This window comes from Sciurus carolinensis, chromosome 8, assembly GCF_902686445.1.
Source record: "Sciurus carolinensis chromosome 8, mSciCar1.2, whole genome shotgun sequence".
In the NCBI taxonomy this organism is placed as follows: domain Eukaryota; kingdom Metazoa; phylum Chordata; class Mammalia; order Rodentia; family Sciuridae; genus Sciurus; species Sciurus carolinensis.
Window position 1 is genome coordinate 108,132,365 of NC_062220.1, and position 27,504 is coordinate 108,159,868.

The 27,504-nt window shown below is 42.3% G+C and overlaps 1 protein-coding gene across 5 annotated transcripts in view; it reads right to left on the reverse strand.

Annotated features, from left to right (window-relative positions):
* The window catches only part of Grb10 (growth factor receptor bound protein 10), a 198,334-nt gene that overhangs the window by 28,631 nt on the left and 142,199 nt on the right, over positions 1-27,504 (reverse strand). For 4 of the 5 annotated variants that reach the window (XM_047560076.1, XM_047560075.1, XM_047560074.1 and 1 more), the window contains 5 exons: positions 11,804-11,960; positions 4,611-4,726; positions 3,503-3,571; positions 1,792-1,929; positions 372-482 (listed from right to left, as the gene is read on the reverse strand). In XM_047560076.1, the coding sequence (XP_047416032.1) occupies positions 372-482; positions 1,792-1,929; positions 3,503-3,571; positions 4,611-4,726; positions 11,804-11,960 (591 nt within the window). Of the gene's footprint in view, positions 1-371; positions 483-1,791; positions 1,930-3,502; positions 3,572-4,610; positions 4,727-11,803; positions 11,961-12,713; positions 13,047-27,504 lie in introns of those variants that run through there. The other variant, XM_047560077.1, reaches the window with a different exon arrangement.

Below are 27,504 nucleotides of genomic sequence, written 5' to 3' on the forward strand. Positions count from 1 at the left end.
TCCTCATGAACAGAAGTGCCAGCTCACTCAGTACCTGGAGGTTACAGGTGACAAACCAGGTGTCTTCTGCCCAATGACTGTTCTCTTCCCACTGCTAATACTAGGCTACAATTCAGTCCCAACTGGCCCTACGCCACTGAGCCTACCAAGTGGCATTATCCACCATGTGTCTGCTTTTCCTTAAGCTTTGAGCTACTTGAGAATCAACATAAGCATACATTTAGGTTCACTTTTTACAGGAATGAATAAGTCCAGCAAGAAACCATATTTCTGTTAAGAACAAAAGAAGCAACAAGCACATGGTGGGCAAAACAGGAATTAATCCATTGAATTCCCAGTCCTAGCATTTGGACAGCCTCTTGGTGGAGTACCTTAATGCAGAGCCCATGGTCCGTGGGAGCGCTGTACTGCTTCTTCCCAGCAATCAGGGAGAAGATGTTGCTGTCCTCCAGATCAGCCAGCAGCTGCAGGTGTCTGGGCTCCTGCAAAAGCAGAGGTCAGGTCTCACAGCAAAGAGCAACTGTTCTCACATTTTTATAAGTAGAAATCAGCCTGGGCACACTCATACACACTTCCCCGCTGGCAGTGATGTGAAATAAATGCTAAATGAGAACCAAATTTGCCCAGCCCTCACTCAAAACCTTACCTTTCAAACACTCAGTCACAAGACTATTGGAATGTTTTAATACTTCTGCCAAATCACAGTCCCATGATTGGAGTAAAACCCAGGAGAAAGCCTGCAGCCCCGAGGTCCAATATAAGAGCACATTCTATGTTCAGGGCCATACCACTGATGACATGCTGTGTACTCCAGTCCCCTGGTGCCTTGGGTTTTCCCACTGACAGCCGGGCCCGCCCTTCTGAACTCTCCAGCCAAGTACTATTTCCTGCTCTATGCTACAAACTGTTCCTGGCTTCAACTTGTATGAGGATGATGAGTAAGCCATAAATCAGAGCAAGGAAGTCAAGGAGTTGCCCTGCCCTGCCCTGCAGGCGATCAAAGCCACACAATGAAGAAGACACCCCTTCTCCCCAGATGGGACATCATCTAGCAGCTACTGACTTCCTAGAGCCACAGCTGCTCAGAGCCTTCATTTGGGTTCCACCAGTTCACTATTCTTTCCTGAAATGAGCAGAAGAGACTGTGGCTTTTCCAAGGCAAATATCCAGCCAAGTTTGGCAGGGCATAGTTCCTACCGCAGGGTGTTTGTAAGACAGTCTCAAGAAAAGAGTAGGTACAAATGTGCAAAAAGCCCACAGGAGACCTCCAGGAGGAGCCCACAGGAGGTCTACAATGTCACCAGCTTCGTTCTGAGGTCTGCAGCTGTTTCATACCTCTCACCCCCTCTTCCCAATGAGTACACACAAAAAAGGGCAACTGACTACAAAAAATGTCTATAACGACCTGTATTATATTGGCATTAAGGTGGCAATAAACATCCTATGGCTAGTTTGCATCCCAACTTCTAAAATTATGAAAAATCAGTCAATCTTTGTAGTGACTGAAGCAGCCAGGAGGGTCTTCTTGCATCCCACAGTCAGGAGCCAGGACTGGGCAGCCTGGGGTTGCAGAAGTGATGCAGCAGGCCATCCCAGGTCTGCATTACCACCCCGCTTCTGAGGCAGCTCAATAGAGCTGTAACTCTTACACAATTAGCTTATTAGTAAATTATCACAAGCATGGAAGAGGTTAAGGTGCATTTTAAAATGAAACCCAAGTTCATTCTTATTCATATCACCTTGAGGTAACTGAGGCAGAACTGGTGTGGTGGTGGTGGGTTTCAAACTCACCTTTGAAGTTCCCTTTGTAGAGCAATAAAGGCCTGATCTCCGCAAACACACATATAGCTTTTTCCACGATTTCCTTCCCAGCTCTTTCACATGCAAAAACCCTTGAATTTCAGGACAACTACTGGAGTTGAGAAAATTCTGTGGAAGAGCAAATTTTAAAAATCAGATAATGCTAACATAAAATAATTAAAATGGATATGTTATTGTTCAGTTTGACATTTTCTGAATTACTAAAATGTTTTTTGGTCAAACTGAGGTTTTTCTCCTTTCAAAAGCCTTAACATTCCATCTAAACTGGCATTGCATAGAATATAATTAGCATTGAAACACAGGCAAGCAAATTAATCTAACACTGGTTAAAAACATAAAGTCATAATTTCCTTATAAGGCAGAAGACTTAAGGATTCTGCCCTTTGTTCAAGATTTCTAAATAATATCTAATCTGATTATCAGAACTAGGAGAAGAACAAGTACCAGCAGCAACAGATTAGGAATTAAGAATAAGAACCAAGCTGCCACTTTTACCTATGCATTCTTTCAAAAAGGAGTTACATAAAAGGTATCTGTCCATGAAGTACCTGGGACACGTGGTGACAGCTCACTGTCCCAGATAACTGCTTTTATAGGCAGCTTTATGAATAACATCTTAGAGAACACACACACACACACACACACAATTTCATGGGGAAGAAAAAAAAAATGGGGTGTGGCATAGATGGGCTCTCTGCCCTGGAGTAGAAACAGACAACGGCCCCTCCCCACAGGTCTGGATACTGTCGGTTTGTTCTCTCACTTGACATGTTGCACGCAGACACACATCTGGGGGGCAGCAGTTACATTCCCTTTCACATTCCCAACTCCCCAAGAGGAATGTGAGTCGGCACTCAGCCCAGAGGCTTTGCTGGCCCCATCCCCTGGAAGGGAGTGGGGAGAGTGGGGAGAGACGAGGATTTTTTTTTTTTTTTTGAATACACATTTAGAAAGTAGAAGGACAATTCAAACAAGTTTCCTTAATGTTAACATATAGTAAGTTACTTCTAAAAGGGTTTTGTGGGGCTTGGGGGTGTGGCTCAGTGGTAGAGCCCTTGACCAGCGTTCAGAAGGCCCTGGGTTGCCATTTCCCCCGCATCAAATATAGAAAAAAAAAAAATTGAATAAAAATAAAAGGACAATCAGCAAAATAAGAAATTATACTCCATTTATGTATGATTTATCAAAATCTATAAATGCATTCTACTGTGATGTATGACTAATTAGAACAAATAGAAAAAGTTTAAAAAATAAAAATAAAAAAGCAAAAGGACTTTGTGGCTTTCTTATCATTCTTCACTCTGAAGTAAGAATCAGTATTTTTGTAGAAATTTCCAAGCAGCGAGGCAGTGGCCTGTCTTGGGAAGCCATGCTCAGAGTTAGGACCACAGTTTCTCCCTCTTGCCCTCCTCCTGGCCCAGGCTCAGCGATGGCAACACTCAGATTGCTTTTAAGTCACAGCAAGTTTATTCTGGGTGTAAATGCTTTGAAGGAGCCTGGCTACACATAGATTTCCCAAGCACACATTTATTTCTGGTTACTCTAAACTCCACTAAGAGCCAAGGTTAATATGTGATTAAGGACCCAGCCTCTTCAAGTTTTTACAAGCTGCCATAACAGTTACAAGAGGACTTTTATCTGGAAACTGTATTTCAGCAGAAACTCTATTTTCGTCCAATACCTGCAAAAGCTGGGTCTGACTGCCGTTGGACTGTTGGCACCAAGTAACCATCTGTTCTGGGAAGAAGTTCTGAGGAAATGAGGAAAAACAAATATGTTAAAGGTTAGCTTCAAAGTGGGGGAAACACTTACAGGTCTGTCCACGTTTAAAAAAAGTTCCTATTGGTACAATTGTGCACATCTGTACTTTAAACGACAGCCCCCTTTACTCCCTTATCACAGAATGGAAACACCTCCTTTGAAAGGTTACATTCAGTTTCCTCACATGATGGATCCAAGTTTGGAATATCTACTATATTAAATGCAGAATTCATGTCTCATGGCATGTCGCGTGGGCAAAGAGGTGTGCCAGGGTTAAATCTCAGTGATGCAAAGAATGGCATGAGATACAGAAATCCTAGAGTATACAAGGTGGACAGAGTTGTGTGAAAAAGTCTGTTCTGCTATATTACCCAGGAAGAATTATCAGATTTCTTCCTATGCAATAAAAAAGCAGCTAAATTATCCATGCCAGAAGTGGACCTGGTTCTTATCTCCAAGTTGATGCTGCTCTGCCCCCTGATTCAGGTTAAGAGCCAGTGCTATGGACATTATGAAGTTCCTTCTCCTGTTATGTCCCAGGACAAATGTCTCTCAAAAAATAGAAGAGGAAAGAACAGTCAAGGAGATGACAACCGATAAACCAATCACACTGACTGCTCTACTCATTCTTCTGTATACAGTCACAAGATAATATTTGATACTTTCAAAAAATGAATATTTCTTCTGCTCAGTCTTGATCAATTTGTTCCAATTTAAATAAGAACTTTCAAAATAACTGAACAAGAACAGTCTCTCCTCCCCACTTTGACTTCCAGACTTTGACGCCCTTTCCTTTGTTACTATTTGAAGGCAACTACTACCTTTAGCCAGTCACAAGGGTATTTAGTTAAGTGCCAGAGATTGTTTTGGGCAAGGACTGCCTTCAATAAACAGCAACTCAGATTCTCACATGCATATGCTGACCTATGGATCACAGTTATTTTATAATCTGATATTACAAAACACCCATGATAAACTTTTAAGATTTCAGGAGTTCCAAACCCCAAATCTGAAGAGATAAGACTCACCATGGGATTCTTAAAAAACTCATACTTTGCATAATTCTTCCTGAACAAGAATTTACTCTCACTTGCCATGGTACCTTCCACCTGGACCACCAGCTCATGATCTTCCAAGCACCTTTCTGCAGGGTAAAAGTATTACATGTAAGATAAGATAGGCAAAAACTTCAAGGCAGTTTTACCACCAATTCCAAAGTCTGGCTGACTTCTTTAAATGCTGTGAACGAAGATGAGGTCAGGAACTAAACTGAATTTAAATCTCTCTTTAACGCACTACCCAATGCCCAAGAGGTCTTAAAACACATAGAATACAGAATTCAGGTCAATATGGACTTTTATATACTTCTTTTATATTTGGCATCAATAAAATGTTAAGGAGAAAGTCAAATGATTTGGCCCTTACATTAAGGAATCTCAATGCTTATAAAGAACAGACTATAAAAACTGGGAAAATATTCAAAAACAAAAAGGAAAGTAGGGAAGTCACTGTGCAAAAAGGACTTTTAAGGTGTGGGGTGGGTAAGAGCAGAGGCTGCAGAGGTGGGAAGTCACTGGGAGCCCTTGGATTCCAAGAAACCTGGCTGCCTGAAACTGCCTTGGGAATATAATATGGGAGCAGCCACATGATGCTGCTCTCAGACAGGATGTACCGATGTACTCATCTTTCACACTGAAGCCAGCACTAACCACATCATGGAATATTCTCATCAACTGGATTATATGTGAAGGCAAAGAAAAAAAACACTATACACAGAGTACTCATTGTGCACGTGCGAGCACGCACGCACACACACACATACTTCAGAGCATCTGGAAAGGTTATTTTCCCCAGTGCTTGTACACTCTGATTAAATGTGAAGCATGAAGAACTTGGCCTACTACCAAATAATATGTGCTTGGAGAAAGCTTTGCCTTTCTGCTCCCTGATGGAGGTTACATCCCCTCCCATGAATCTCCTCAAAAACTGTAATGAGGCTGGGGTGGTTAAGACAGGGAAAGAATCTTATCAAATAATACAATAAACAATAATGAGCAAATCTGCAGCAGGGTCAGTATGTGGACTTGTGCCAACATGGTACAGACTGAGGTGCTATGGGATGGACAGAGAGCAGTTCTGTCCTTCATGCAGCCAGAACTGAGTCTCTAAAATAAACTCTCATCTTGTATGAAAGGAACAAAGTTTAGGAAAAAAGCATTTCCAAATGAAACCAATCTCGGAATTTGGAAAAAGAATTTCTGTCTACAGAGAACAACTACTACCATGGGTACTCCTCTTACAGGGTCACTGTTGGCACTAGGAACAAATTTTGGATGGATATGTCCTCAGCCTTGGTTTTGATGTTACAAGGAGCAGTCTTCCTAGTAGAAATGTAGTTAAAGCCTGAATTTATGAAGGAAAGGGATTTTTGTCCCTCTTGTTGCCAAGCAGCTCACAGAACCTCAGAGAAGGGCCAGACCTGGCACCACCAGCAGACCTGGGATACTTCCCACTTGTCCCTGTCTGGGAGGGAATTTTGCCAGCAACATGTAAACTAAAACACAGACCTTATGTTTTGCCAGTACAGAAAAGGAGAGAAAAATCATACAATTTGAGCATGTGACTAAAACTGTGATGCTTGTTTTTTAAAACATGCCTGACTCAAGGTTGTTTCTTCAAAATAGATGTTCTGAGGAGAAAACAAGTCAATGACTTCCATTAGATTTATTCATGGAAAAATCTCTTTCTGTTGTTACGGGAAAAGCAAAAAGCAAAAACCAACAACCAGCTGATGGCTGGTTTATAGAATAGAACATTTTCACCAGGTAAAATAAGGAGAAATTAAAAGGAGAAGAGGCAGCTACCTCAGTGAGGACAAGATGTCTACCTCTGAAGCAAAGGGTATCTTGTCTCCAGAGAACCCTGAGGAATCAAGAGGGACCCTCTGGGGAGAAACAGACCTAAGAGGTCATGGTCAAAGCGCATATGCTCTGATTTTGACTCTAAGCCCCTCTCTCCCTTTGTACTGGGGAAACTGCACTCAGCGAAACTGCCCCTGGTATCAGACCCCAGGTGGACAAAGGAGAGCTTGCTGCCCTGTGGAAGGGTGACCAGGGGACTGGGGTTCTACTGTGTCCTCAGATAACCAGTAGATTGCCAAACTGGCTTGTATGTGGAGCATGCTTCTCCCACTCAGGTCGTTCTGGTAACCCCAGGGTCTCAGATCTCTGGGTATGGCTCCCAGTTGAAAAGAGTGGCTGAGGAGGCAGGTAAGCCCCCTTCCTCAGGGATCCAGAGTTGTGTAGCCTCAAGCTGCCACTGACTGGCCTTGGGCACAGTTTCCACAGCAGTCAGTGAGTGGATATCATCAGTTCAAAGCTCTCCCACCCATTTTTTTTTTTTTTTTTAACATTCACAGGGCTATCATAAACCTCCTATTATTCCAGTGGCCCTAAGCAAAACCAGAATGCTAACTTTTTATCACTGTATTCCAAAATCGCTATTTGTTCACAAGAAAAAGCAAAAATTCCTTGAAGTACATTTGTATTTTTCAAAAATCTTAAACTAAGTCCAGCATCTACACCACTATCCTACTCCATGAGGAAAAAAAAAAAAAAAAAAAAAAAAAACAAAAAACTTAAATGTCAGACAACTCAACAAAGAAAATTTTGTTTCTCTGCCTTAAACTAAGCAGCTTTCATATGACTCTTCACCACGCCCCTCCAGTTGGCAGTGGAGGGACCACCACAGAACCGGTGCACAGAAAAGAGGCCAGAGTCCATTGTCTCTTCCTGATACCAGCTGCTGCCCCTGGGCTTGCCTGAGCCAACCTCCAGCCCCATTCAGCACATCCTTCCTCAGCACAGCCCACGCAAGGAAGAGAAGAGAGCTGTCAATTAGTTCAGGGCTTTGCGGGCTGAGACACTGGGAACAAAGAGAGCTTGTCTATGGAAAACCATCCTGATGCTGGGACAAGCCCTGTCAGTGGCCTCTCTATCTATACATATTTTAGTGAGGAAAGAATATCACTTGGTACTTAGTCTAATGTAAGAGGGAGCGGAGACAGAAAATTGGTCTGTGAAGGGCTCTGCCTGAGAACTGAGGATCAAAATGGGCCAGTTTTCTCCTTCGACAACTTTCTACATGGGTCAGTTGTCAGCATCCAAAGCACAGCAGCTGCAGGACCCCAAAGGGTTACTCTCACAGCATTTCTCACCCAACTGTTAACAAACACAAAGCTGGAAACAGCTCCAGAGAGAACTGTTGCTCTTCCTGAGATGTTTCTGCCAAATTTGCAAGGGTAACAGAAATTCTCAAATCCTTGAAATCCACAGAATCTAACCGGAACCCTTTTCTCTTTCCTGGGTTGTTAAGTGCCCCCTCTTCTAGAACATCTGTCCTTTGCTCTGTGCCTGATGCCCACATCATTCAGGACTTGGATTTGAGAGTCTAGCCCCACCCACCACACCAGGCTCCATGGGATGGAGTTTATCTGTAATTCCATTTTCAAGTTCAGGGTTATACCAAAATGCCTTTTTGTACACTTAAATCTGTATCTTTCAAAAGTTCTTTTAAGAATTCATTTACTTGTTGTGTGTGCAGGCTGACTGTTTAAAAGCACTATGTGCTCTATATGGGAAGCTGTGCTAGCTGAAGTGGAGCTTCCAGAGACTCGTGTGCTGGGGGAAGAGGGATGGGGATACCTTCCGAAGCACCTGGCCCATGCTGGCACCCTGATCTGCCTTATCGTTGGCTGCTGAGTGGTGTTGATCGGGGGCAGTGTTTCCATTGCTAAGACATCAACTCTCAGACACTAAGGCTGAACCATCCCCAACAGGTTGGTCTTATGGGAAGTGCAGACTGAAGCAGGGCTCCTGGCAATCATAATATAAAATATATTCACCTAAGATCACCAATCACTAAGGGACTTTGCTGACTGACTAGGGCTTTGCAACAAGTTTCTAAGGCACCTTGAGTGGTAAATACCCTCCCCCTCAGGTGCTGACAGGAAGAGCCTGGGAAGGGCTATGGGCTCCTGGCTCACAGGTCTCTGCCCCTGTTTGCCCACAATGCAATGGAGAGTGGGCAGAGCCAAGTCCCACCAGACAAAGACACAGCTCTACAGAGCAAGGCAGGCAGTCACTGTTCAACTTCTACATCAGTACAAAGGAGCATCCCAGAGTAGAGCCCTGGAGGCTCTTCTCCAGAGAGAAGGAAGACATCTTGTAAAGGCTCTCTTGGGAATTGTCCTCACTTTTTCGAGAGTCATCACTCCTTTCTGGGTGTAAAAAAGGTTTTATATTGTTCAGAATCTAATATTTTAGCTGCTAAATTCAGTGTTGTAACTGTCCTTGGAAATCCTCAATTTCTGAAATCATACATAGACAAAAAATGATGTCAGATTGAGATCTCTTAAGCTACTGGTTATCAGAGGACTGGGTAATGCTCTGCTTTAGAATCTGCCTGAAGGATATGCAAGCACTGCTTCCCTTTTGCTCAAGTTGTCAGCCCCATGTATGTCCATGTCCCTATGAGAAGACCCAACATGTAACTACCTAAGGGAGTTACTCCCTACATAGATATAGCTATGCCTGGGGATGTGGGACAGGGTGGCCCTGCCTGTAGTATAGGTGAGACCTGAATGCACCAGAAAGACCCAGGAATGTCAACTAGACCATCAGCCACCACCAAGAATTCCTCATAAGGCTGCAGTCTCTCCCAGAGAGAGTGCTGAGACACCTACAGGGTTCTCTGGAAGGGTTCCCATAGCCCAGTACCTGAACCTTCCTGTCAATGGGGCCCTGGCAGACAAATGCTGTTAATCATGAAAGAAATAAGAATTCCCCCTAAATAGCAACTTAACTGTTGTTGTTGTTATAAATTAATAGGCTTAGACCACACATAACAAAAGCACAAGCAGAGAAGTCAGAGATGGAATGAAGGAGCAGAACCTGTCCTGGGGGTGCTGACCTTTCCAGATAGTGTAACGTGGTGAATCTTAAAAACTCTCACAATCCTCTGCACAACCAGCCTATATGAAAACATGACCACTTGTCTTTAAAGAGAAAGGCACTGTTGTTGAAATAAGGAAGGATATTCAAGGGAACTTCAAGTATCTCTAAATTCTATTTGTGTGAGGTCATTAAATTTTTGTTTGTTTGTTAAGTAGTATCCAAATTTTGATCAAAGTATCCTGTTCCTTTTTCTCCTTTTCCTTGCTTTCTTACTCCTTCCCACCTTTTTATTTAATTTTAAAATAAAGCATCATCTCTTTAAAACGTGTTAAGTCCATCTGTGAATAAGACAAGAAGGAGACCTAGAAATGTCATATATCTAAGAATGCTGGCTATTGATTTCTCTACCACCTCAGAATAAATTTTAAATCATTCATTTATTTCCAAAGTTCTAATGTATAATTTATCTATGTATTGTAAGTTGTAGAAATCAGAGCTATAAGAAATACCTGAATCAAAATTTCTGAAATATTCCTTATATATTAAAATCTTATGGGTATCTGTACCACATGCTCTAAGTGTGCATCATTATATGCATGTGTCAAATACCTGAAGAAGTGGGATTGGGGTGTAGATTAGTGGTAGAGTGCTTGCTTAGCATGCTTAAAGCACTAGATTCGATCCCCAGCACCAAAAAAATAAGAAGAAGAAAAAAAAAAAAACTGTAGAAGTCCTTTCTACTGCTCCTTTCAGATGAAAAGAGTTTCAGAGTTTTGAATGGGCTTTCAACAATATTTACTGTTTGGTCCAACTATGCAGACTCATTTTTGCAGTTACTGTTCTCCATATGGTTTTCATATACATATGTACATACACACATACATGCTGCATGTTTCCCACTATTGTTAAATTTCTAAGTTATCTGTGTATCAACAGATGCTTGTGGTGGTCTTAAAAGACTCCTGTAGGATCCATTCACAGTTATCTCAAACCAGAGCTTGACAGGACAGTTAGTCCGTCTCCATGGGAACAGGTGTGACATCACGACCACTCACTGTGCAGCAGGTGAATGAACCTGGCAGGAGAGGGCTGTTAGTGACGACAGAAAAGTTCTGTTGTCATACAAACAAGTTGGCCATCAGGAGGGGTGGGAAAGAAATCAGCAAAAGCTCTATATGTTTCCTTTAAAAGCACACATGTATCTATATAAAAGTCCAGATGGAGCTGGAAAGGGACTTACAATGAAAACTCAAATTTACATTGTGTTAATTAAGCTTAAATTGTACCCTATCTGTTGGAAAGATGCTATTTAGTTAAATGAACATTCCAGACCTAGAATGTCTAGATTCAATTGATTAATGTTTCAAAAAGGTTCATGAGAAGAATTTAAAACTAGGGGAAGTTTACTATCATAGGATTTTTATTTCTGCTTTGAGAAATGAAGAAACATAGCTGTTGATCTAGAGAAAATTCTGTTTCTAAATATATATGTATGACATTACAGGCACAACACTTTTTCCAATAGGAATTTAAACAGAAGTCTGAAAAGCTTCTTTACCTGAGACAGAAAATCTGAGAAAAACAAAACTTGAGTTGGTTCTGGATATAGTACATATTTTCAAATATTCCATGATGTAAAATATACCCTTGCTTTCTCGGCATAACATAGGTTCGCGAGTGCACGCATACACATACACACACACACACACACACAGAGGAACATACCATCAAGGCATCAATAAGCAGCTCAGAGATGTTATGCAAATACCAAAACCAGGATGCAACTGTTTTATGACGTGCTCCCTCCCAGCAGCCTGGAATCAGGGTGCCCTGCTTATCAGCAGTAAGTATTACTTTCTGGAGAGTGGCAGCTGCAATCCAACCCTGTGATTCTCCAGCTCTACCTAGGGCACTGCAAGGCTGCCCCTCTCTCTCCCCCAGTTCAAGGGTGTGCAACAGGCCCCCATGGCTCTGAAAGGCAGAATGGGGAGCTGAGACACAGAGAACCTTGGTGCTATATCGAAGCCCTTTGGAAGTTACTGCTTCAACCATCCAAGGCAAGATTCTCAAAACATGAGAGAGGAGAGGGTTAGGAAGGAGGAAATGAAATTTCGAAGAGAGAAAAGAAGTAGAAGCTATCGAGGGCAACACATAAGCTGCCGGCCAACTTAGCAGAGGGCAGTGCAGTCGCACTTTTGGTGTAGCATCTTCATTTGACCGCACATTGAGGTTTTCAGGTGCTGTCCCCACCCCAGGATGTTCTTTACCTAATCCCAGGTGTGGGTGGTGCTCCACCAGAGTCCAGCTGTTGTCATCCACACAGTGACTTTTGTAAACCAGCAACTGGCACAGGTCCCTGGCCGTCATGTCTGTCAGAATCTCCACCACCTTGCTTGTTCCATCTTCACTAAAGACTTTAACATCCTGCAATACACAAAGGGAACATGTACAGATAAACAATTTTGTACTTATAAGAAGTAAAACCTGAGATGAAACAGAAAAGAGTAGAAACTATACTGTGCTCCAAAACATGGACATCTTTTTCTGGCCACAGTGATGCAGCAGGAAGAGGGCCCATTGATATTCCCCTTCTTCTTTTTCCTCCTCCCCTTTCTAACTCCTATGGACAGAGCCGGCAGGTTTATGACACAACATTCTTAAAATGCCCTTGACATTTTACAAGAACATGGAGCACATAGTCAAGCCACCAACCTGGCTTAGGAAGCAACAGAATTCACTTAAAATACTGATTGTGGTACAGGGTTGGATATTTTATATTTGGACCAACTACAAAAACAAGTACACCAACACAAACTTTTTTCCCCTTGCCATCCTAACTTTTGATGCCTCTGCTCTCTTATTTTCTAGGGTCCGGGCCACCTGCTCCTGCTTCCCCACCACCCATCTCACATTCCCTGAAGCTTAAGAAGAAGATGAGATAAATGAACATGCATATGCTAAAATTTAAATCAATAATAAAAGGGCTCAGTAAGAATACAACCATGAAATTACAAGCAGGTTTCATTTTCTGGTCCTGTTCAAATCCATAAAGATATAACAGGTCCCAGGCAAAGGGATGGTCAAGCAGAAATTCAGATGATTATAATCTGTTCCAGCCTCAACACTGCAATCTTTAGGGGAAGGTGAGATGTGTTTAAAAAAAAAAAAAAATCTTACCTCAACGGCATGGAAAAAGCTGTCAGAGGGACAAGACGGCATTTTAAATCCCGATTGCCTTTTGCACAGGAGTTTGTTCCTGGTTTTCCCCAATCGTTCCCAGTGGCTGGGCTCTCCCTTTCAGGTTGTGGATGCCAGTCCTACTGGCTGTGCCCTGACTAGCTGCCTTTGCCCACCCCTGGGGCTGCCTCGCACTGGTCCTTAGGTGGTGAATCAAACCACTCTAGTAGCCCAATCGTGTCTTTCCAGGGGCTGATGTAATTACCACGCAGGCTCCTCTCCCACTGTCCTGCAGGGAGCTCCGTGGCAGAGGTGGGGGCGGGGGCGGTAAGGCTGAGAACGATGACAACGACAACAACATGTCTTCAACCTGATCGGCCATAAAAGTCCCTGCTCAATGTCCTCCCTGGGCTGTGAATCACGGCAGGCAACTCAGGCAGGAGCACGTGTGTTCCCTGGGTCTAGACCAAATCTCCAACTAACCTTTGTCCCCCAGCTGCTGCCGTCAGTGGCAACTTTAGAAAGCTGGTCTGCCACTGGGCGGTTGAATGTCCCTTCTCTCTCAAACGCCTTCTCATGTGTTTTGCACTATGGTTTTATGAAGGTTTTCTGACTGCAAAGGGTCAGTGCTAGGACGGGTGCAGTTGCACCAGGGGATGGGCTGGGAAGAAACTAGGACTGTACCATTCTGGACAGATGGTCCCTACAGCTGCTGGTCAGTGGTCATCCTGAGGCTGGGACAGAGTTAAAGTCATACAACCATGACAGGGTTAAAGTTGTACCCCGGGCCAGAGGTAGGAGAGAGGGCCTTTCTCTGAGAGGCAGGCCTAGCTTGGGGAAACTAGACCCTTGCTTTCCACCCTTCTGCACTTCCTGACTCAGAGAAATCCCAGGCTGGGTTAGGACTGGAGGACTTGCTTTCACCTTCCACTCACTTTAAAGAAATCCACCCATCTCTTTTCTGGAATGTTTGTTTCACTCAATGAAAGCATGCTTTCATGACTGAATTAGTCTATGAAAATAAAATTTTATTTAAACTGAGAAAGTATGTCTGTGGTCACAAGGTAAGAACATTCTTTATTAAAATGCTTTAATATAAAAGGTGAACAGAAGATTGAAAACTATAAATGCATTCAAACAATGCCTCAGACATGTGTTTACTGTAATATCCACCACATCTCCTAAGGCAGGGTACGTTTTCCCTTCCCCGCATGTTTCCTAATGCTCTTTCTTTCCAAAGTTTCCAAATGAGTTTATCTGTGATTACAATACAGATTTTCTCCTCTAGGAATGTTGAATTATGTGGTACTAGGAATTTCATGTCTCTCCAAGTTCACTTAACACTTTTCCTACCCAGATCAGTTGTGGCACCAGTTTCCCAATTTTTTTCAGTCTTATGACATTTTTTTTTTAAACTCTCTTCTCTCTTGCTCCTTGGCAATTCCCTCAAAGGTCTATATACAGTCTGAATATCAGAACCTATGATGTGTTTTGACAAATGTTCACCTCCACTCCTTTTGGATCCCCACAAAGGAGGGAGTAGCAAGACTATGATGTTGTGGGTTGGGCAGGAGGTTGAGCCACTGCTGTAGTTTGGGGCAGGGGATGGGCACGAAGACACACATGCTCTGTCCCTGACACAAGCATCTTCTGGCTACTGCCCCAAATGCATTACAGCCCTCTGACCACACACAACACAAGCCCCTAAGACAGAACACCAGGGAAAGCATTACACATGCCAGTCATCTCAATTCGAATCAATGCTTGGAGCTGCAGATGGGAATGTGGGTAACAAATATGTAACACTACACGGAAAGACAACCACCCCAACCTGCTGAAGAGCCTCTCAAAACAGGGGTTTCTGGAAGAAGCATTTTGAGCCACTAAACTGCCTCTCTTAAGTAACTACCTGGGCAGTGCTGGGGTTCACTCAAATCACAAAGGAAAGTTCAGGGATCAGGGCAATAGCTCCAAGCCAAGGGATCGGGGCAGGGGGTAGGGGGTGGTGTTAGCCTGGGTTTTCCTGGTTCATTCAGTACTCACACTTATTGCACAGTGAGCATGGAAGGTTCTCTCAAGCAGAACAAGACTCTGTCTCACAGCAACCATAGGCAGTAATTTTCCAGGGAAGCCCTGTCCAGGGAATATGTGAATCTGGGTGATATCAGGAGAAGGTGAAGCTGGAGACCCCAAATTCCATCCTGGCTCAGCCATCTATTAGAGCTGTGAACTCAGGCAGGTAGCTACCACTTTCTCCCTCTCTACCATGGGACACTGCTAGGAGAACCAACATGATGGAAGTGACAGCATCCATAAGACTTGCCTTGGCACAGGGGTGGTTTTAAGTAGAAGCTCTCGAATTAGAATGGGTTGCATTCCTACTTCATCAGTTACTAGCAGTGGGAATTTGGCTGAGTTAATCAGCCTCTCTGGGCCTCAGTTCCCCCATCTGTAAAGCAGGAATCCTTAAGGAGCATTGACTGGTCTCATAACTTTCACATATCTGCAATGAGGTGGGCTCCAGCTGAAGCCTGCAGAGCAACCAGGGAAGGGGTGTTGGTGGGATCCTGAAGGCTGCTTTCCACTCAGGATTCCATTTCTAAGAAAGCAGACCTCATGACCAGTATGATGCAGTGGGGATGATTCAGTTGGGGAAGCCAACTCCCAAATCCTCAATTTCCTTTTCTCTACTGCAAAGAAAACCAAATAGCTAACTGTTTTTAAAAACAGCAATATGAAAGAGGGTATAATTATGTCAACAGCATAAAACTCTCTTTTACAGAGTGGGGGAAGGAATGCTTTGACGTACCCTTGGGCTGGTTGCATGGCATCCTGTTATGGAAGCCTAAAGCAGTGATAGAATGTTCTACCGTTTCTAGACTTTCTGCGGTCATATATTTTATACATTCACTGTATAGAACAGCAAGCGTTTCATTCTTTGAAAACTTGAAGGAGTTTAGGAGCAATTAGATCTGAGGGCAGAGTTAGCTCCATGTTACAAACTCCACTCTGGGATGCCTGGCTCTTAGTCTCAGTGGTCCCCAGAAGGTACACAGTAAGAGGCTTTTGGGCCCTTTCAGTTCTCAATCTCGGCATAGACATCCCCATTCTAGCTTTATGCAACAGACAGACTTTGCTGCTACTGGCTGACTTACAAGCTCAGGGAATCTCGTTACTGAATTCAAAAGACCTCCTGACTTTGGCAGTGAGCCTCTGCCAAAGGCTCAGTGATAATCACCTTATAAAAATAGAAAATGGGCCACTCTCAGCTCTTTGTCTCCCTCAGAGCCGTCTGTAGTGCAACATGTCCCTGGGCAGACAGCCCGGCCCCATGGTGCACAGACTGACCAAGAGTCACTGAGGTTCCCTGCTCCCAGACATCCACACAGAAACCAGGGCCTTGTAGGGCAATTGCCCCAGAAGCTGGTGGGCGTAGTGTCGCCTTCATTCTCCTTCACCTAAGGTATTTCTTAGGTCAAGAACTCTTGTAGGATACACAGGTTGGAAGTCTTTTTATAAATCCAGAAGTCTCTTCTGAATATTGGGGATTAAACACTACTGGAGAAGCTGGGTTGTAATCAAAGGTCCAAGAAAAGGCAGTCCACAGGAGGAAGGATATGCCATGGAACATTGATGGAGTCTACTTTAAAGGGGTGCAAACCTTGTTTTATGTGATTCTATGGGACCTCCAGCAGAGAAAGCAAGAAGACCGTTGAGCCAAAGTAGATAGAGGAAACCAAAGCTTGAAACAGATACCTCGTCCCCTACCAGACGGGAAGTTTTTTTTTTTTTCTGGAGGGCAGTAAACCTGGCACAACATGAAGGAGAAAGGAGAGTCCTGGAGCCAGCATTTGAACTCAGGGCTCTCTGGCTCCAATGCCCTGTGTAGAGGTCACTTGGCTGGTGAGACCTATTTACTGAGGGAACATTAGCAAGGTGCTCCCCAGTACCAGGAGGGCTCCAACACTCATGGGAAAGGATTTTGATCCTAGGTGGCCCTAAAGTTTCCAAATTGGGAGGGGGGTTGTCTTTGACACCCAGGAGGTTTAAGGTAAATTCACCTGACTTTGAAATAGGGCAGGAGGTTAGGTTTAGTTAATTTCAGTGAGAAAGAACAACTGTAATTTCACCAAGATTCTTCTTTCACTTTTGCTCTAGATGGATGGTGTTACTTTGAAATGAAAGGAAAGATAACCAAAGAATTATATGTGATTAAATGGCTGTTCAGCATCAAGAGAACACACACCATAATCCTGTTCTATTATACTGACTCGAGCTTACTTAAAAAAATATTTGCTTTATTAATCTATGGATTCCAAGTTTTCAGTGAGAGTTTAAAATATTTTAAACTTGCAAACCCCTTCCAAAGGAGATACAGTTCTAAAAATAACTTTTTAAAAATAGTTCTTGAAAGTCAAAGATGGGTTTGGGGCCCCTAATAGGACTTTACTCAGCAAATGGGTCTCACCAGTCTAGTGACCCCTATACCAGTTTTATCCCAAGCAGAGAAGCTTATCTGGACGAATTTATTTCGATTTGCTCATCTGTGTACATATATTTAACTTATCCAAAATGGATATGTACAGCCTGTTATTTTGACAAAAGCAATTTTTATAAAATGGTATCATTTTATAGAAAATAAAACTGAAAACTACTTTGAAAAAGAATCTTTGTTGGTGATTTGAAGAGTAGATAAAAGAAGGTATAGTTATTTCTTTTTATCCACAGCAGGGAAAACATTCAAGACCCGCAGTAGCTGCCGGAACCTGAGGATTCTATACATGTTAAGTTTATTTTTTCTATATGTGCACACCTATGATAAAATTTATTTTATAGACACAGTAAGAGATTAATAATTAAAGCTCTAAGCACTTTATAGCTTCTTTTTGGCACCAGCCAATCTGCCAGTGTCACTACTTTGTGCTTTGAGGCCATTATTAAGGAAAATAAGTTTTATTTGAACATAAGCAGTGCATACCATGACAGACAATCTGGTAATCAAGATGGCTACTAGATAATTAACGGGTGGGTGGTGTACACAGTGTGGATACTCCAGACAAAGGGATGATTCATGTCCTCAATGGGATGTAGGGTGACAGCATGAGATTTCATCACCTTACAGACACAACATTTAAAACTTGTTTATTTTTCTAGACTTTTTCATTTAATATTTTGAGGCAGTTAATGTGGAGAAACTGTAGAAAGCAAGAGCATGAGTAACAGGACAACTGTATGCTATAAAAGGCTTGTGAGCTGTGACCACCAATACAAGTGTCCTCATGTCCTTAAATGGGCATGGTATCTCCAGAAAGTTCTTATCTGGGTTGGGGGACCACCTCAGGGATCTTCCCAAAGCAGATCAAGGCCCTCACAGAGTTACTGTCTGCTGGAATGCAGATTTCAGAAAAGGCATGTAACCTCGCTTTACAGTTAGATTTCTGTTTCCAAATGTGAATCCTTGTTTTGTGTGTGTGTGTGTATTTTTAGGAGAAAAGTGATTTCAAAGATGGCTTGGCTGTAAGTGCTGGAGACCCACATATGGACCAAGTTCTATTATTTAAATTTCCACCTTAATCATTCATTGTCATGACAGTGGTGGGTCCAGGTACAGAGTGACAACTGAAAGAATAGTCATAACCCTCCCTGTCACCTTCAAATTGGTAACATCCCAGAGGAAGCCCATGGTACATTTGGTGACTATGAAAACAGCCCACATTTACCAAAGGCTGAGCATTTTTTTCCCTTGCACTCTCCCTTCCAGAAGATGCTGAACTTCAGAAGGATGCTGCAACCTCCAACCTACTGTATTTAGAATTAGAATTTATGCATTTGCCTTTGAGTCAGAAATGATCACAAAATTGAACTACAAAGGGATTTTTCCACCTTTATTCTCCAGTTCACAGAGAAAAGCAACAATTCCTCCCTTCCCATCAGCTGTCTAAATCCCTTACATTTTTAATTCTCCTTTTATCTTTTTTAACCAAGCTCATGGACCATATCCACAACATCCAAGAGTATGGGCTGAGGTTTTTTCTGAATCAGAATTAACTTCTGTGCCCTTTCCTTCTACTATCTATGCCTAAAACATAGTGTACTGCACTTCATTATTTTTTTCCTGAAGATGAACAGAAAGTGTGTATAGCGGCTATAAGCAGGACTGGGCTTCTGGACTGTTCCATCATCAGTGTTGCCAGATCCCGGATTCCACCTCTCTGGAGCCGTGTAATGGGACACTGCAGTTCTCTGAGCCTTAGTCCTATAGAAAATGTGCATGGCACTCTCTGCTTGGAGCCCTGCTCATGCAGGTTCACCATAATAAAGACCTGCCAATCACGAAGATTAGCTGTCATTATTGTTTTGGGGAATGTTTTTATTCTCCCTCCTCCTGAGCTCCTAGGCAGCAAGATGGCACCTTTTCCCACCATTCTTGATTCTACATTGCATTGCCCACCTGTTCTTTTTGGTGAATGAGCCCCAGGGAGGGAATGAGCCCCAAGAAAGAGCTGTTTGCACCATTTCTGTTACATCTGAGTTTTTTCCTTGTCAGAAAAAATTCAGCTGTAATCTTCATTAAAGCTCACAGTATTCTCCATGCTCAGCCAAATTGTTTCGTTGGCAATTGTTCAAACTTTTCTTTCCCTTGGTTCCACACCAAGGCATCCTTGTCTGAATGGCTTCCCTTGAGTTTCTAGGATGAGGACTTATGGCTGGGGCTGCTTAGTGTGCAGAGGGCATCCAAGTGTCTTCAAAGAGTATCCCCAAAACCCTATTCCTGAATAACATGGACATACTCATGAGAACTAGGAGGGTAGTAAGTTTAGAAAACACAAGGCAGAGAACTTTTTTCAAGTAGAAACAAGGTGGGGATCCTCACTGTCCCATGTGTGAAGGCGACTGATGATGGTCACTGGAGGGCTGCAGCCACTCATAGTCCCTGCAGCAGTCAAAAGCTGGATGGGGCAGAACTACATGCTGTAGATACACAAAGCAGAATGTCACAAACATCAATAAGGGAGTGGTTAGAGGACCAGGAATGTCTCCATGCTTGCTAGTGCCTACATTTACACAGCAGCTGGCTGGTGTGAACAGTGGGGCACTGGGTAAAAGAGTCATGGAGACTAGCTGAGGTGCCATCTCTGACCTTAACTGATGCTCAGGAAGCAGAGGTTTCACTGTGGGTTGGAGGATCAATGCTTTGTATGCAAACTCAGGAGCAGGGGATGGGACATGGAAGGCTCACTTAGGATGGGTATACAGACTACAAGGAAACTGCTCCTGTTCAGCTACCAAAGGCAGGAGGAACAGAAGGAGGAACTTCAGATGCAGCCAGGAGAGGCAAGAAAAAGACTCCACAGTTCAGAACCAGGAGTCCAGACTGTCCAATCAGGAAAATGCCGGCTTAGTAACTTCTGACATACGCACATACATGTACACACATACATGGAAACATCCATATGTATATATAAACAAGTGCACAAATATGAATGTGTACACAGCACACACATAAACATGCATGTATACACAAAATACATACAGTACACCTGCACACAAGTTCACACTAGTACATATATGTACATATCAACATGTGCACAAGTGCCCATATGTGCATATACATGCATTCCCACATAAACCATATAACTATACACAGATACATGTACACACAGGTGCATGTACACCCTCATATATACAAACACATGTATGCAAATATGCACACACATGTACATATACAAACAATATACATACATTCATATACAAATACATATATACAAACACATACATATATATACAAACTATATAAGCATATATAAATACACAGGTATAGACACATACATTAATTTTTATTATAAAAATAATATTTATTGTAACAAATTAGAAAAATATAACAAGTAACCAAAGGAGAAAAGTCCCTAATAATCACTGGCAATTCCTATACTCACTGTTGCAGGGTTCTTTTGCACAGATATTTACAAATAGACACAATGGCATCATTGCAATCACTCCACATCCAGTTTTACAATCAGGTTATGTAGCTTCTGGCTACATCATAAACGTTTCTCCAGGTCAATGTTTCTTTGATGTCTTACAAAGTCTTCAAGGTATCAAACATGAAGAATAGTTGAGTCAAATATAAAAAATTCTCAAAATACTGCCCATTGGAGTTTTCTCCAATTGTTTACTCTTGTCATGACACTGCTAAGAATATCTTCACCCATGAGTCTTAGTTGTATGTTTATTTTCTTTAAATGAATTGCTACATACAAGACTTTATTACAATATATCTCCAAAAAAGAAACATTTTCAAGAATGGAGATGATCAGCCAATTTTTTGGTAGAATACTCTTCCTTAAAGTTAGATCTTTTGAGAAACATGGGAACTGTGGACAAATCCATTTGGCATCTCTGGGTTTTCAATCTCTCCACTCAGTAAAAACTTGGTGAGCACCTCCTCTAGTGCAGTCTCCACTCCTCTGAAGAGCTAGTTTCTTTATTGAACGTGCCCCTGCCCATGTCCAAATTGTTCAAAAGCACAATACTGGAAAGAAATTTTGACACAGTACAGACTCTGAAACCTGCTAGTCTGGATTTAAGCTCCTACTCTGCAGCTTCCTGTCTGTGTCAACCCCTCTATTGATGTCTTCAGCAGTAAAATAGGGGATTGTGCCATAGGCTTGAGGGTCAAGCAGCATAATGTTCCTACCAAATTAAGCACTAGGCAAATGGTCATTCCCAACAGGTTCATTTGTCTTCTTCTCTGGCCAGGTTGCAGGGGGGTGGCCTCCTGTGCTTATAAGACAGTCCTGGGTACAGTCCCAGATCAACATCTCTGAAGCATGCATCTAGATCAAGATAGCCTTTGAACAGGTAGAAAAGAGCTTATCCTGAGTTTCTGCTCCAAGATATTTAGGGGAATTTGAAGAGCTTCAGGTTTAAACAGTTGGGAATCTTGTAATTAGGAGTTTGTTTTCTAGTTAGAGAAGCCACGGCCTGATGAAAAAGGCAGTGATGGTTTTTGAGAAAAGGAAATGGTCCTCCTGTCATACACTGACCATCATGGGGGATGGGGAGTGGACAAAGTGCAGAAGCAAGAGACCTGTTCCATGGGGGTAGGTAGGGCTGTGGAGGAGCTCTCCACTTCAATATCATCTAGGTGACCAAGAGGTTGACAGATGATTTCTAAGCAGTTGACTGGATATGATCACTAAGCAGGTGACTAGATGATCTCTAAGTGGTTGATCTGATAGAATCTCAAAGAGGGTGACCAGATGATCTCTAAGCAGCTGACCAGATGATCTCTAAGTGGGAGACCTGATGTGATCACTAAGTGGGTGACTATATAAATCTTTAAGTGGCTGATCTGATATGATATCTAAGTGGGTAACCAGATAATCTCTAAGTGGATGGCCTGATATGATCACTAAGCAGGAGACCAGATGATCTCTAAGCAGCTGACCTGAGGATCTCTAAGAGGGTAGCAAATGATCTCTAAGATTTCTGGTGGTGGTGAGGAAAGCATTTGGGGATCAGGCATCCCTGAAGCATGAATAAAAGGGATGTACTCTGCAGTGCAGCTCTGGGCCCAGCCTCTTCAAGACCAGAGCATTTAATGGGATTAAATTCCTGAAGCTAAGCCCTTCCTAAGGTGGTAAAGTCTTTTAGTGGAACTTGCTACACTCAGACAGCAAAGGTATAACTTAAACACATCTCTTATTTAAGTATTTGGTGGAACAATGGCATTTTAGTATTTTCTGGTCAAAAAAATATATATGTGGTTGTAGATGTAGCTCAATAGTATAGCATCTGCTTACTGTGTGCTAGGTCCATGTGTGAGCATTACAGAAAAACAAAAACAAAAAACAGGACACACGAAAAAATCCCTATATGACATTTTACAGAAACATTAAAAAAATGATGGATGAATGACACAACAGCTGCAATTCGTGTCAAAACAACACAAAAGGCAGTAGCTCATGGGATAAGGCTGAGACAAAGGGCCACAGGTTGATGGATATGGGGACCAGGCAAGGGGAACATGGGGGTTTCATCACACTATTCTATCTTGTGCAGGTTGTAAAGTCTTAAAATTTAGGAAACAGTCTAGACAAAGAAAAAAGAAAAAGCCTAAACATTCCTTGCATCTTTTATTCTTGTACTACTGGAATAAATAAAACATGTTGCCACTATTCCTTCTCAATCTATTGGAAGAATTCAAGGGTTTCGCTTGCTAAACATAAAATTCAGGACAGAAACTCCACTCCTTCACTTTCTTTCTAGTTCTTAGCCAGGGCTGTGGAGGGAGGTGGATTTGGCCGACAGGGATATCTGCACTCCCTGTGATGACAAGTCTGGTTGTCAGAACTAGCGTGAGTGTGGAACGGCTGTCATTAGTAGTGCCACATCACCTAGACAACAGCAGTGACACTGTCATCTGACGGCAGCGCTGGAGGACTGCTGTCACCTAGTGGGTGGAAGTCCCAGATGCTGCTCAGCTTTGTACACCGCATAGGGAGCCTTCCACAAGGACTTATCCATACCCATATCCATATCCATATCCAATCCTGCTGACTACAGAGCAGGAAAATTCTTGTACGATGTAGTAAGGAAGCAGTTTGTTAGGGACGGGTTGCCAGGAAGCAGGAGCTGGTCTGACAGAGGATTCCATAGGCCCCAAAGAGGAAGACAAGTGATATTAATGGAGGACATCATTTGACTAAAATGATAATAATGTGTCATGAACAAAGAGGAAAGAAGGCATTTTTTTTACAACAGAGCACCAACTCAAAAATACAGAATGAAAGAGTTAGAAAAACAAGAATCATCAACACATTACCAAACTAGTCCATGAAAGTTCTGGTGGGAACAGAGTATGAATACAGTCTCAAATTACCCTCCTTCAAATTATTTCATAATTACAAAGGGAAAAGCAGTAACGTACAGGAAGAAACTTAACAGATAATACCTAAAGCAAGCATTAAATACTGACATTGGTACACTGAACAGATTAACATCATGAGTACCATGAGGTGATGCCCAGAGAAGGACATACCCTCTCTTCTGAGGACCTGACCAAACCCCAAGGATGTGCCACACAAACCACACCGGGTCCTTTAAGAAAGAACTGTTGGCCAGGTGCAGTGGCATATGCCTATTATCCCAGTAAACAGGGAGGCTGAGGCAGAAGGATTCCAAGTTCAAGGCTAGCCTCAGCGACTTAGTGAGGTCCTGTCTCAAAAAAAGAATAAAGTAAAATATAAAGCACCCCAGTGTTCACTACCTAATATCAAAACCCCAAAACAAACAATAAACCTGCCTGTTATGAGAGATGTGGAAGGGCTGAGAAACACACCATGGTAAAAAGAAATTGAAAAGGTATTAAAATGAATACAATTGGTTCAAGAGTTAGAAAAACAGAAAAACTTTAGGATATACTAGAGACAACCACAGAAATCTGAATATGCTGTGTAGGTTAACACTGTGTACCTTATTAATGTTAAACAAATGATTTTAATAACTGTACTGTCCTATACGTGAATAACCCTATTTTTAGGAAATGGACACTGATGTACTTAGGAGTATAGGGGATTGATTTCTACAAGTTAGTTTGAAATGGTTCAGAGAAAAGAATACTGACATATGTACATATTAATGTATATAAATGTACATATATCTCTACATATGTGCATATATATACACACACATCCAAACTCACACACAAAATGACTTAAAATGTGCCCAATATTAACAATTGAGGAATCAGAAGAAAGAATATACGAGCTCTTTGTATTATTACCACAACTGCTCAATAGGGTTGACATTAATTAAAAATGGAAGTTAGAAAAATACACTGTGTCGACATAATGGTACGTGGGTCTCCTCTTTCCACTTGGCTTTTCGCTAGTGTCTTTTCAGGTTGCTGAAAATTACCACCAGAACATGAAGCTTTAAAGATGACATTGAGGGCATCTGCTTGGTTGCTGTCTTTACCAAGAGTGCCTCCACCTCCTCTCCATTAAACAGTTATCTTCATTTTTTCTGTTTTACAACATAAAACATGCAGGCACTGTGGCTGACTCTCACCAGGGTTCAACAAAATATCCCCACAGCAAATGTGGAGCTCTGTGAGGTCATTCTTGGAATCAGGCCAAATTAAAGATGTATGTCTGCACCTGCCCAGGCAGGTCCTGCAAAGCTGGCCATCACAGGGTTCCAGGCCCATTCCTACACTGTTCTGGTGGCTATGTGAGGGCTGAGGTCAGGCACATAATGGGAAAATGACTTGGCAACCCCATCCAATGCGGTTCCTCCAAACCAATCTAAAATTCATCAAGTATAATGAATTTACTTTCAAGAAAATACATTCTCTTTACTAGGATGATTTACAATTTGAGATTTTATTTTTTTATCCAATTTTGGAAAAATTCTTACCTATGTCCATCAGTAAGCAGGATAGACCTTACCGTTAATTTTAAGCAAGGCAACTTTTAGTGGCCCTGTTAAGACCAGCTGTGCTAGCAGTGCCCTGGCTAGTAGCACTGAATTACTAAGAACAGAATATCAGCCTCTACACAGTCTACGGAGCTCAGCTGACCATCTGCAAAGATCCCACTGTGACTGTGGTATAGGTGGGAGGGTGGGGTAAAGTTGAACGAACACACTAATAACAGGCAGCCGGATGGGCCTGAAGCCCTGTAATGGTCAGACACTTTGGTGGGGGAAGACTGGCAGATTTACTGGAAGTTTAGAAAGTGGGGCAGGGACTAGAGAGTTCATGCAAATGGTTAAGATTACAAAAGGGCTGTCGTCTTCGGTACCTTCTCCAGTTCTGGACAACACAGAAAATGACAGACATGATAACTTTCACAGAGAGCTGCCCCTTAGGGTCACATAGCCAATTCATCTCCAAAATACATCTGCTATGATCATAGTTTATACCAATAATCTTTATACTACCTGTAACTTACTTCTTGAAAAGTAAGCTTATCTATCATTAAAATGAATTACATAATCACAGAAACACTGATGAAGAGCAAAAGTTAAGTACATTAATTATCCTGATTTCTTTTAAAATGCAGAATACATTCACTGACACCACGTAGGTTCCCAGATTGCTGCTTTTCCAGTACAGAAAAACCAGGAAACCGAAGCAAAAAAAAAAATCACTTGAGATGACGGCCAATGGCAACTTCCAGTTTCGAGCGCGGATATGTCCGCTGGACAAAAATGGAAGAAACATAAGCCAAAACACAGCAATGTGGGCAGTGACTCTTCAAAAACCAAGAATATGAAAAGGTTCTACATAACATGAGCTGGGAAGGTCTAATGCCAAAAGGAATAAATATCAGAAACCAACAGCGCACATCTTACCCGCATCCTCCAATTGCCTGCTGTCCTCAGGCTCAGAGAGGTTTCCAGGGTAGATATGAAAGCAAATGTCACTTGTCAAACCTCTTTGGGTTTGTCCCTCTGCTCCCTGACAGGCTCAGTAAACATCTTCTAGAGTTTCTTGAACTACAGAAATAGCCAATCAACACGACGGATTCCCTGGGACACCGCCTTCTCCATGACCTGAGCCACTGTCATTAGAGTTCCAGGGCTGCCAAGTCTGGTGGTGAGAAGAACTTGCCCAAAGTCACACTGCAACAAATGGCCGAGCCCTGGCCAGATCACATGCCTTTCCATTTTATTACAAGGGATAGACAGCACTTTGACATGATTTATAAAATGTATTCTATACATATAAGATAACACATAAATCTTTTAATCCAACAAGGATACCGCTAGAAATTATATATCCATCAATCATCCAACCGCCCATCCATTAAATGAACAAAGACCTATGAACAAGAATGTTCACTTCAGCTCTGTTAACAGTAAGAAGAAACTACAAACAATAGAACTGTTCGTTGACAGGTGATTTGGTTAAATAAAACTTGTCACCTCCATTCAATAGGCTACTCCTGCGGCTTTGGCGGACAATGTGAAAATGCACATAAATTCTGTAAGGATACGGTCTACACTGCTCACCTGTGGAGAATGAGACTACAGTTGGGAAGTGAGGAGAAAGTGAATCTCATTTTTTACTACATGATTTCTTTAAGTGTTAAATTTCATTTCTTTGTCATTACTGGGAATATTTGTCGCTTTTATCATTTTAAAAAATCAGCTTCTTTTTTCCTTCCTGGCCTCCTGGTTGGACACAGATCATTTGCTAATGAATCATAACTTATTCCTGACTCCTAATCCTGTTTGCAATGTTCATGTTTGACAACTGTCATGCTCCAAGTGGATGAACTGGCTTCCTTGGATGGCAACGGGTGGGGATGGGTAGGCTAAAGTTCCAACGCAAACACGTGTGGGGAAGAGCTGTGCTCCACTGCGTGGTCTTTATCAGAAGTTTTTTTTTTTTTTTTTCCTTTCCCCTCCTGGTAGGGGTGGCTCTCAAAACAATTAGTATAAAGAACCAAAGACCAATTCTAGGTTTCACGTACAGACTTCAACCCTGGCTGCCCTGGGTGCCGTTCCCACCAGCTAGACCAGATGAGAGAGGAATGCTGCTGCTGAGCTTGGCCACAATGTTAACTAATGCAAGTGTCTCTAAATGGGTTTAAAAGTGCCACTGACTGAAAAGGTGCAGAATGGGTGGTGCATAGGATGAAATATGCCTATTAACAGAAGAAAGATCATTTCACTTGAATAGCACAATTCTAGGGCAGATGCCTTTACTGACAATAATCTCAAAAAGACAAGAAAAACAAGAAAAAAAAACTCTTAAAAGCTAGGCATGCTGGCGTGT